Below are 12873 nucleotides of genomic sequence, written 5' to 3' on the forward strand. Positions count from 1 at the left end.
ACCTCGAAAGGTTAAAGGAGCCCCAGAGCAGCATTTCGCAACTAAGAGGAATAGCACAGCAAAGAGGAAATCATAGTCCCTTTGCTTTCTCTAGAACTCACTGTCGGGAAGGCTGTCGTTCAACGCTTGGGTTTTGTTCTGAAATTTAGGGATTTTCTCCCCATTTCTTTTCTGGATATGTTATAATTCTGGCCTCTATTTATTTTAAAACTCAACTTATGCAGGTGTTTGCAGTCCTTTTAAATATCTGGTAGTGACAGAGCTTATTGTTGATTGGATCTCACTGTTTCACTTACATATATTGTAACATTCTTTAGTTCTGTGAATATGTTACACTCGACAAAATGTGATTGATCTAAAAAGAATTTTAACATCATTAGGTTTTGATGTCGTGTTCCGTGATTCATTGTTTGCGTATAACACCCTGTGCGCCATGCACTACGTGCCCTCCTTAATACCCATCACCTGGCTACTGTATGATGACTAACATAACACGATTAAAAAAAAAAAAAAGCAGCAGCAGAAACACTCAGCCAAGCCAAACTTGTTGTAAAAACCTAGTATCATACTTGTGAGCATAATAAATGTTTAATGTAAAAAATAATAATAATAAAGATTTTAACAAATATTGAAAGACTCAAAAAAACTTAATAGAAAACTAATGGGGAGTTTTAAGCAGGGAAGTGGTATAAATTAAATTAACAATATAAGAAAATAATCTGGCTTCAGGGTGGAGAACTTACTCTAAGTGGGCAACAGTAGAAACAAGTAGGTCAGTCAGAAGCCCATTGCAATAATCTAGGCCTTATTTTCAACCGTTCAGAAGTTGTGATTATCCCAAAAATAAATAAAAAATAAAGTCCCTTTATTTTATCTATAAAAACAGAATTCCATGAACTTTGATACTGTAAACAAAATCTAAGAGACAGCTTTAACTATTAGAAAATACAAAATATTTTTAAATACTTTGGAAGCAATCATGTTCCCATGACAACGTGCTAGTTACAAACAATTACTTATTTTTTAAAGGACATTCTTGACAGACTTTGCGCAACAATTTGTCCGGGAGTACAAGTTTGTGCAACACCTGGCACACACTATGTACTGAATAAATATTTCCGAAGTAGTCCTATTCATCAACTTTTTAAAAAATAGCCCCTCGTTCAGGGGCACCTGGTTAGTTCAGTTGGTTAAGCAACCGACTTGATTTCTGCTCAGGTCATGATGAAGTCCCGCAACGGGCTCTGCACTCAGTAGGGAATCTGCTTGAGATGCTCTCTCTTCCTCTCCCTCTGCCCCTCTCCCCTCTCTCTCAAATAAATAAACAAATCTTTTTAAAAAATGAAATTACAGAGAACTAAAAATAAAATTAAAATAGCCCTTCATTCAGATGTTATACTCGTTGACTGACTTTAGCCCCCCATCTTAATTTCTATGAATTAAGTCTTCTACGCAGGAAATATTCTCATAGAATAAAGTACGATCCCAGCATGTATTTTAGAATATTTAAGAATAGACCAAAAATTACCTTTGACTTATAAAGTTAAACTATATAATTTTAAATTACACAAAGTATAGTAGGATTAGAGGTTACGGATGTGTCTGCAGAGAAGCTAACCACTAAAATTCAAGTTGTTTGTTTTCCTGTTAGAGGTATTGTGGTTAACGCAAAGAATTCAGTTAAACATAAGGAAGAACTTCCTGATAGTGAGCACGGCCAAAAGAAGAATGAGCACCAAGGAGAATTCTGCATCTGCTGCTCTGAGAGGCTTCATAAAGACAATAGTGCTCCATAAGTCTCACTAAATCTCCACATAAAATGCGCAATGTCATGGAGAGCACGAGCTAACATTGACTTTTCCCAACCATGACTTTTGTTTTTAAGTTTGAAAAGCAAATGAATCAAGCGAACACTATTTCAATGAGGGTTACTTAACCTAATTAAGAAAACGAACTAACCAGTTGCTATTGCAACATAAAACCACAAAAAATAAGAAGTATAGCGATTATAAATGATGATTTCTTTGCAAAGAAATACCTCCACGTATGAAAGTAATCATACTGCATTTATTTAAAAATTAATCGTTATTCTAACTTTTCATTAGTTTTCACTGATACTACTGAAAGGTAAATACTAGTCAGTCTCTTTGCCTTAAATTTAAAACTAGGAGGAATATAACAATAATCCTCAAGGCATCTTAGTAGGTAAGGGACCATTTCATTGACCCTGAATAAGAGAATCATTTAGCAACGAGTACACGCAAAGCATTGTGCTAGTAGGGAAAAAATAACTAGATCCTCTCTCCCCAGAACTTATTATCTAAATGAATATATATACACCGGCACAATATAAGCAAAACTTCTGGAGTAGCTGAACAGAGTGATGCTTGTATAGTGACCCATCCCCCAGGATCTCGTCATCAAATGATTTGAAACAACTAGAAAGAAAAAGTAATTTCTACACCAAAATATGCCCTCAATATAACTTAAAGACAGAGAGTGTCAAAACTGCAAAATAACTGGAGTTAAAGAGAAAAGTCACCGAATTACAGGGTAAGGTCTCTCACTTTTCCAACCCCCCCCCCCCCATATTCCTATTGCAAGGCTGTGTAGAGGCAGACCAAGAAAAACCACATGGAAGAAAGGAGAGGGAAACTAGTGAAAGGGCCTACATACACTAGAAAATACTAAAAAAGCATCTAGGCAGTTCAGAGCACAGACTACTGGGAAGAATTTCAAATCTAGGAGTTTGAAGAACTAGATACCGTTTAAAGGGATTGATACAATCTGAATGGACAGCCTGGTGTAAACATAGACTGCATAATTAAACAAACTGCTAAATACATAAACTTTCTATTCTTTCAGAAGAAGACACCATTAATTGAGGAATCTAATAAAACATCCTAATATCACAAAAATAAAGATGAAGGTTATGTTATGTCTTGATAAATGTATGGGTAGATAGCTAGATAGGAAGGAAGGAAGGAAGGAAGGAAGGAAGGAAGGAAGGAAGGAAGGAAGGAAGGGAGGGAGGGAGGGAGGGAGGGAGGAAGGAAGGAAGGAAGGAAGGAAGGAAGGAAGGAAGGAAGGGTGTGGGAGGGAAGAAGGAGAGAAAAAAGGAAGGGAGGGACAAAGGAAAGGCAACCAAATCCTTTCCCAGAGATCCACTGGAAGAGTTCTATTTATGTTTCCTTGGCCAGAACTGAAATTGTGTGGTGACTTCTAAGTGAGAGGGCATCTGAAATAATCAACTAGGAAGCTCTCGGATAACCAATGAACAGTGTATGTCACATCTCTCATATGTCTATCTTCACACTTGATCAGTAAGTAGTTCAGCTATATCTAAAATTATAAGCTAAAAATCAAATAATCTTAGACTTGAAGTCATTGTCTCATTACCTTCCAGCATCCATGTTACCGAAAGTCCATTGTCATGTCCATTCTCTGTCCTTTATACATGACTTGTATTTCTTTTTCTGGAAGGTCACAGTACTTTCTTTTTAACCCTGCAGTAAATTTCATGGTGAAGTGCCTTGGTTTGGAGTCTCTTCAAATCTCTAGATCTGGAACTTCATCAATTCAATTTCTACAAAGATCAAACCTCCAGTATTCATCCGGGATGGAGGAAGGTCCCTCTCGCGGTTGGGCAGGATGGAGGTGAGAAATACCTGTTCCCTAAACAAACTTTCAACCACTCATGTTGTGTTTTTTTACTAACGCCTTTGCAGCTCTCAATGCCTCCAACCCCTGAGGCCCCCAACTTCATAAATTCACCGTTAGGTGCTAGCATCCGCCTTGCAGGCCCTCAGAGTTAGCTCTCTCATTTCTGATGGCTCATCAACTCACTTCCCATCTTCAGAAAATGTGTTGACATTTCCATTTCTTGTTTTTGGTATCCTTTAGGCTTATGGCTTTTTCTCATCTTAGTGGGAATACAGAGGGAAGCAGAGAGAAATATATGTTCAGTCCTGGAGTCTAACCTGGAGTCTTCTCAATTACACCTACAGTGTGAAGAATGAATGGGGAGAGGGGGGTTGCTAAGTTGGTTGATAGTGATGGGCTACCACTGAGAGTAGGGAGACAAGAGAGACTTCCGGTTCAAAGAAATGATGATCCTACCTATGATGGTAGCAGGAATAAGGAAGAGGACAAGTCTGAGAGAAACTAAATTGACAGAAAGAGCCACAGTGATTAGTTGTAAAGGAGAGGTCTAATACGTACTGTATATCAGATTGTGCAAGTTACAATTCAACAGTAGCAAGTGTAAGTTCTAACTTCTTGCTGGGGAGATCAGCAAAGACCCCCACAGACAGGTAGGAGTTTCATAGGCGGAGGTGGAGGCAAGACATTCTAAACAAGGTGACTAATCATTACCATTTATTTTTAACAAGTGTTCTGCAAAGACTAGACCTTAGAATATTTTGAAACTGAGAAAACTGCCGTTTTGACAGATACAATCATTTTCTATCTTGCTGAACTGGGACTTATCATTTGCCTCTTAAAGCAGACCTTCTCACTGTTCCCTTTGTCCTTTAGTTCATAGCCCTAGCCTTTCATTTATTTATTTCTTGAGAGACAGAGAGAGAGGGAACAAGTGGGGAGAGGGACAGAGGGAGAGAGAGAATCTTCAGCAGGCTCCACGCTCAGCGGGGAGCGCCACACCCACTGTATCTCACAACCCTGAGATCCTGACCTAAGCGAAATCAAGAGTTGCCTGCTAGACCAAGTGAGCCCCCGAGGCATCCCCATTGTCCTGTCGTTTCAGCAATGGCAATGCAGGACAAGTGTTCACACCTCTCTTAGGCAAGCCTGCAGGAAGTAACCCAGATGAAGATGTTGTTTTGATCATGGACTAATAATAAGTGTTAAGCTTATGTGTGTGCTTGTTTTGTTATAATAATTACATATTTTCATGATTCAAAAACTCTAAAATAAAGGTGAAAAATCCTACTTTCACTCCTGACCTCTATCTGCCCAGGTCCTGATCCCCTTCTTTTTAGTCCCCACCCTCTCTCTGGTCCCCTCAGGTATTCACTTTTATTAATGTCCCGAATAATTGTTCAGAGTTTACTTAGGCAAATATGAGAAAATTAAAATGTACTTTTATTTCCCCTTGTCTTACACAAAGTACAGCAAAATATATACACTGTTCCATACCTTGCTTTTTTTATTTAATAATATACCTTGGCCATAAGCGTACAGAGAACTTTCCCATTCTTTTAAAAGCTGCGTATGATTCAACTGCGTTCAGGCACTGTGATTTATTAAATCGGTCTCCTAATGACGGACATTTTGTTGTTTCCAGCGTTCTGGCATTTTTCTTCAATGAATAATCTGTACACAGATCAGTTCTCATACTATTCAACTCTCTTTGTAGGATTAAATGTTTTGTTTAGAGATAGAAATTAGGTGTTTTAGCAAAGCTATGATCCTTCAGAGCTAGTGAAATGTTTGGCCTTGGTTTTTTTGCTTTGTTTTGATTTTTCATAAATCTGGAGCTAGACCAACCCAGGCTTAACACCAGTTGTTGCGAGATGTGTGTGAGCTTCTGCTTATTTATGACTTGGCTTCCAGCATACAAAAGTAGAAATGAGAACATAGCGAAAAGGACATTCAGGCAGTCCTTCCCTGAGACGATAAAGTGAGATAGAAGACTATCCAACTGTCGGGGCTGCCCACGTGGCGTTGACGCTCCATAACTCCAGCTTGGGGTAGATTTACTGTCATTCTAACAGTATGTCATTATTCGGTCATACTCTCATTCTAGAATTGTGGTTTGTCCAGATCGTCGAGATAGAAGGTCATGAATCTTCCCTGAAGAATATGAAGTTCTTATTGTCAATTATACTGAGAATGGGGTAATTCTCAGGAAGAAACTGAGGTGGGCAATGGCGATGTTTCTCTCTGGGTTTTGAAGCAGCTGGGCTTGGACTCTGAGGTTAGCCTCTGCCAGAAGCCAAGCAAAAAGTCAACCTGGTGAGGAACTCTGAGATCTGATTTGGGCAAATGGGTTCTAAGAGAAAATAACTCTAGTATCAGCTATAACTTATTCTTTATACTATACTATAAATATAAAGGGGACAGTGAGGCATGTATCCTGGAGAAATTCTGACACAGGTGCACAAGTGAACAAGCAAAAGAATATTTAGGGTACCATTGTTTGTCATAGAAAAAAAACTGAAAGAATATAAATATTCATCCGTGGAGAACTAAATGAATTGCAGTATATTTATATAAAGGAACTCTCCACATAACGAAAATAAATGAAATTAAGTTGCTTATATTTAGAAAATGTGGATTTCACAAAGATGACATTGAGCAAAAATGCAACTTGCACAAGAGTGTATATGGCTTGACCATTTTTCTGATAATGTACAATGTTTGAGTCATGCATATGTAGCAAAAGTATAAAGAAACGCACAAAAAAAGAAACAATAAGTTCAAATGCTGGGTACATTTGACAGGCGCGGAAAGGGATAAAATCAGGGAGGGTACAAGGAGGGCCTTAACGGGGAAGTACATGAGTGTACTCATAGTATACCTTTTATGTATCTTAAATATTTTGTAATGTATTTATCAGTGTTAAAAAAAATTACATCTCCATCTTTGTAGTGCAATAAGGATTTACAGAGAAGTGGTCTTAGAGTGAGGGTTTACACAAAGTTGAACAATGAGGAAGAGCTATGCCAAGAAGACACTGTCTCACAAGCCCTTCAGCAATAGAATGTCGGCAAGATGAAAAGAGCAGAAGAAACAGAATGATTTTTATTCTGGATTTGTATGAGATAGAAATCTGGGAAACTATTAGAAAGAGCTGAAAAAAAATGAAGTCTTCCAGCTATGACTGGTTAGCTTATATTAGGCCAGCCCGTCCACTGACAATTACTAGAAAAACAGTATAAAACATTTTTTAATAATTTGTTTAAAGTATCAGGCAGTTACCAAGGCAGCAAGAACCAAGATCTAGAAAGAAGGAAAGCTCACTGAGGGTGAGCCAGTCAGCTTCAAGGTTTGTTTGAGGCGTGTACATTTAGAAAGCAGAAACTGAGAAGCTGGGTTTTTTAAAACCCTGAGGAACTCAGGAGGTAAAAATTGAAGTTCCAAAGGAAAGGGAGCCTGGAAAATACCCCAGGTTTTTGTCTGGGATTCATCAAAAGCTTTTAGTCAGCGAAACCAGCCGAACTGCTTTCTACAGCACCCCCGGAGAGATCGTCCACAGACCTGGCAGTAAAACTGTTGAAAACCAAATACAAAGAGAATATTTTAAGATCTTCAACGGGAGAATCAAAAGGAAACTTCTCCATCAAAATTATGGAATTCAGAAAGCAATAGAATAATTTTTTCTAAGTGCTGGGACGGTGGGTGTACTGCCAATCCAGAATTCTATGCCTTTTGAAAATGTCCCTCAAAAATGAAAGTAAAATAACTGATTTAAAAAAAAAAAAAAAAAAAGGAAAGAAACTAAGATAGTTACCAGCGGACCCACACTGAAGGAAAATCAAAGTTCTCTGGGCAAATGAAAATGATCCCAAATGGAAGCATGGAAATACTAAAGAATGAATAGGTAAATATGTGTGTAGGAATATTGATGGCATGAAGCAAAAACCTAATGTTTAATAAGGTAGTAAACCTATGAAGAAGCAAATATACATGTCAACGGTCCCAAAAAAGGTATGAGGGAAGTAAATAAATTCAAAGTATCATATAGAGCTTTTATTGTCTTGGAAATGTAAGAATGCAAATATATTTTAGACTTTAAGAATTCAAAGATGCATACTGTGATCCCTAAAGAAACTCCTAAGAATAGTAAAAGACAACAAATGAGTTAATGGAGGAGGAGGGATGTATTTCATTAATTCAAGAGTAAGCACAGGAAAAAAGAAAAGTAGAACAGGTGAGACAGATAGATATAAATGGTAAAATTGTGGGCAGGGAGTTTAAATGAAAGGGATAAAGTATTCCAACTAAAGACAAAAATTGTCAGTCCACATTTTTCAAACAGGACTCACCAAAAGGAGTTTGAGGAAATGGCAAAAAGTTATTTGGGGGGCACCTGGGCGGCTCAGTCGTTAAGCGTCTGCCTTCGGCTCAGGGAGTGATCCCAGAGTCCTGGGATCGAGCCCCACATCAGGCTCCTCCGCTATGAGCCTGCTTCTTCCTCTCCCACTCCCCCTGCTTGTGTTCCCTCTCTCACTGGCTGTCTCTTTCTCCGTCAAATAAATAAATAAAATCTTTTTTTTTAGTTATTTGGGAATGAAGTCTAGGAAGAATGCTGGGATATGATAGACTGTGAGAATAAAAATACTCTTCTAAAGACTTTGAAGTTTGTTCTGTCAATTAGAATTAATCCTGGAGCAAATACTGCTGGTCCCAGTCTCTGTGCTGGAAGGTGATGGGTAGAAACCTGAAGAACCAGCTCAGGTGTTACGCAGGTTCTCATTTAATTAATTACCTTGATCAATGTCCCACAATCTCCCCCACACCTGCCACAATGGAGTTTAGGGCTTGTAGTTTGGTGCAGTGATTAAAAGTGGACTTAGTTGGCCTGGATTCAGAGCCCTCCTTGTTATGTGATTTGCAGCATTTCAGTTAATTCTGTGTATTGGCTTTCTCTCTCAAAATGCAGGTAACAAGATTTATTCTCTCATAGGATTGTTGTAACAATGAAGCATTGCTTGACAATGCTTGGTAATTAATAAGCACTGCATAAATAATAGGTATGATGCTGCCTGTCATAGCCTTCATTGCTAAGGATACCTCCCATCCCTGTTCCACCCTTCTCCCATATGTCTGGGCTTCTGCACTTTTTTGTTGAAATGATCCCATCCTAATTCCACCTTCCAGAAGTTTCATCAAAATCTGGTCCGGAGATAGGCAAACTCTTGCACACGAATACATACAGCAGCATTATTCATGATAGCCAACACGTAAAAACAACCTAAATGTCCATCAACTGGTGAATGGAGTATCTATAAAATGAAGTATTATTCACCAATAAAAGGAAATACGGGCACATGTTATAAATGGATAAACCTTGAAAACATTGTGCTAAGCGAAAAAAGAGCCAGTCTCTCTCTCTCACACACACACACACACACACACAAAACATATATTATATGATTCCATTTTTATGGAATGTTCAGAGTTGGAAAATCTATAGCAACAGAAAGTGAAAACAGAAATTAGTGGTTGTCTGTGATGGGTGATGGTAAATGGGTACAGGAGTTCTTTTAGGGGTGATAAAAATGTTCTAAAATTATTTGTGGTAATGGTTATACAACTCTATGAATACACTAAAAACCATCAAATTGCATATTTTAAATGGGTGAATTATATAGTATATGAATTATATCTCAATGAAACTGTTTTTTAAAAATCTGGTCCATAGAACATTTCCTTATCTGAACTGCATCAGAAAATAGCACATAGAAGTGATGGGACTGTATACATCACACAGGAGATGCAGGTGAATTCATTCAAACAGAAAAAAACGGAGTCACGATGGAGGGACAATAAAACCTATTTACCTTGTCATTTGCCTAAGGTCCAAAGCAACTTAATGAGAGAACTTGTCCTCCCAGCTCAGTAATTCCTGTCCTTAGGAAGTGAGACATGGTTTGGTGTTTGGTTTTGCTTAATGAGTTAAAATAGAACATAACATAAAACTTACCATCTTGGCCATTTTTAAGTGTAGGGTTCAGTGGTATTAAATACATTCACGCTGTTGTGCTGCCATCACTACGATCCATCCCCATAACGCTTTTCACTTTGTAAATCTGAAATTCTCTCTCTATTAGATAATAACTCTCCATTCTCCCCTCCCCCCAGCCCTTAGCAGCCACCATTTAATTTTTGTCTTTACTATTCTAAGTACCTCATGTAAGTGGAGTCATTTAATACGTGTCTATTTCACTTAGTATAACGTCCTCAAGGTTCATCTATATTGTAGCATGTTGCAAAACTTCTTTCCTATTAAGCCTGAATGATACTCCATTGTGTGTGTGTGTGTGTGTGTGTGTGTAATGCATACTGGATATATATATACGGATATATATATAAAATTCTGGATCCTAATCCTTTATCAGATACAGGATTCACAAATATTTTCTCAGTCTGTGGGTTGCCTTTTTACTCTGTGGACAGTGTCTCTTGATATGCAAAATTTTTAATTTTTATGAGGTCCAATTTGTCTATTTTTTTCATTGCCTGTGTCATATCCAAGAAATCATTGCCAAAGCCAATGTCTTGAAGCTTTTGCCTTATGTTTTCATCTGAGAGTTTCATTGTTTTATTTTTATTTATTTATTTTTAAAGCCTTTATTTATTTGACAGAGAGAGAGACACAGCGAGAGAGGGAACACAAGCAGGGGGAGTGGGAGAGGGAGAAGCCGGCCTCCTGCTGAGCAGGGAACCCGATGCGAGGCTAATCCCCACCCTGGGATCATGACCTGAGCTGAAGACAGACACTTAACGACTGAGCCACCCAGGCGCCCCAAATGTTTTAGATCTTACATGTAAGTCCTTGATCCATTTTGAGGTAATTGTTGTATATGGTGTTAGGTAAAGATCTACCTTTGCTTTTTTGCATGTGGATATCAAGGCTTCCCAACACCATTTGTTGAAAAGACTTTCCTTTCCCCGCTGAATGGATTTGTTCTTGTCAGAATTCATTTGATTATATATTCAATGGTATATTTCTGGACTCTCTCTTCTATTCCATTGGTCTATATGTCTGTCTTCATTCCAATACCATGCTGTTTTCATTACAGTAGCTTTGTAGTAGGTTTTTAAATCAGGACACGTAAGTCCTCCAGTTTTATTCTTTTTCAAGATTGTTTTGGCTACTCAAGGTCCCTTGAATATTCCGTATGAATATGCAATATGGAATATGGGTTTTCTATTTCTGCAAAAAATGTTTATTGGGATTTTGATAGGAATTGCAGTGAATCTGCAATATTGCTTTGGTAATATTGGAATTTAACAATCTAAATCCTCCCAATCCATGAACATGGGATTTGTTTCCATTTATGTCCTCTTTAATTTCTTTTAGCAATGTTTTATAGTTTTCATTGTAGAAGTTTTTCATCTCCTTGGTTAATTTGTAAGTATTTTATTATTTTCGATGCTATTATAAATGAAATTGTTTTCGTCATTTCCTTTCCAGATGGCTCATGGAAGTGCAACTGATTTTTGTGTGTTGACTTTGTATCCTGCTACTTCCTGAATTCATTTATCAGTTCTAACAGCTTCTTCGTTGACTCTCTAGGATTTTTTTTATGTAAGATCATATCATCTACAAACAGAAATAATTTTACTTCTTTCCTATTCAGATGTCTTTTTTTTTCCTTTTCTTGACTAATTGCCCAGGCTAGAACTTCCAGTACTATGTTAAATAGAAGTAATGAAAACAGGCATCCTTGCCTTGTTCCTGATCTTAGAAGAAAAACTTTTGGTCTTCCACAGGTGAGTATTATGTTTGCTATAGGTTTTTCATATATGGCTTTTATCATGTGGAGATAGTTTCCTTTTGTTCCTATGTTTTTGAGTGTTTTTGTCATGAAAGTGTGTGGAATTTTGTCAAATATTTTTTTCTGCATCAACTGAGATGATCATATGTTTTCTTTCCTTCGTTTTTTTTTATGTGATCTATTACACTGATCAATTTGCATATGTTGTACCATACTTGCATTTTGGGAATAAATCCCATCATGGAGTACAATCCTTTTAATATGCTGCTGAATTCTGTTTGGTAGTATTTTATTGAGGATTTTTGCATCAATGTTCATAAAAGATACTGTTCTGTAGTTTTCTTTTTTTGTAGTGTCTTTGTCTGGCTTTGGTATCAGGGTAATTCTGACCTCATAGAATGAGCTATGAAGTGTTCCCTCCTCTTCAGTTTCTTGGGAAAGTTGGAGAAGGATTGGATTCGTTCTTTAAGTGGTTGGTAGAATTCACCAGTGAAGCCATCAAGTCCTAGGCTTTTCTTTGTCAGGACATTTTCAATTTCTGATTCAATCTCTTTACCAGTTATTAATCTATTTAGATTGTCTATTTCTTTGTGATTTAGTCTTGGTAGCTTTTTGTTTCTGGGAATGTGTCCATTTCATCTAGGTTATCCAATTTTTTTCGACACAATTGTTCATAGTACTATCTTACAGTTTTTCTTATTTCAGTAGAATATTTAGTAATGCCTCAGTTTCATTTCTGATTTTAGTAATTTGATTCTTCTCCCTTCTTGTCTTTTGTTTTCTCTTTTAGTCGATCGAGCTAAATGTCTGTCAATTTTGTTGATCTTCTCAAAGAACCAACTTTTGTTTTCATTGATTTTCTCTATTGTTTTTTATTCTCTTATTTCATATATATTTCCTTTATCTCTGCTCTAATCTTTATTATTTCCTTCCTTCTGCTGGCTGGGTTTAGTTTCTTCTCTTTTCTACTCCCTTAAGTTATAAAATGAGGTTGTTGATTTGAGATCTTTCTCATTTTTTAATGTGAGCATCGACGGCTATAAATTTCCCCCTTAACGCCACTTTGTTGTGTCTCTTAAGTTTTGGTATGTTGTTTTTATTTTCATTTGTCTCTAAGTATTTTCTAATTTCCCTTGTGATTTCTTCTTTGAGCCATTGGCTGTTCAAAGTGTGTTGATTTCCATAATTTTGTGAATTTTTCAGTTTTATTTATGTTACTGATTTCTAAATTCACCCTATTGTGGTTAGAGAAAATATTTTGTATCATATCTATCTTCTTAAATCTATTGAAACTTAATGTATGCCTAACATATATTCTATTCTGGAAAATGTCCCATGTACACTTGGGAAGAGCATTTATGCTCTTTTCGTTGGATGGAGTGTTTTATACATGTCTGTTAGGTCT

At 37.1% G+C, this 12873-nt stretch overlaps 1 protein-coding gene across 1 annotated transcript in view; it reads left to right on the forward strand.

Annotated features, from left to right (window-relative positions):
• The first annotated feature begins 11370 nt into the window (after positions 1-11370).
• FMO2 (flavin containing dimethylaniline monoxygenase 2) overlaps positions 11371-12873 on the forward strand; it is a 28646-nt gene continuing 27143 nt past the window's right edge. Inside the window, exon 1 of the mRNA XM_026509391.4 lies at positions 11371-11463. Coding sequence (XP_026365176.3) covers positions 11386-11463 — 78 coding nt within the window. The 5' untranslated portion in view covers positions 11371-11385. The remainder of the gene's footprint in view (positions 11464-12873) is intronic.

Source organism: Ursus arctos, unplaced genomic scaffold (assembly GCF_023065955.2).
Source record: "Ursus arctos isolate Adak ecotype North America unplaced genomic scaffold, UrsArc2.0 scaffold_2, whole genome shotgun sequence".
NCBI classification, from domain to species: domain Eukaryota; kingdom Metazoa; phylum Chordata; class Mammalia; order Carnivora; family Ursidae; genus Ursus; species Ursus arctos.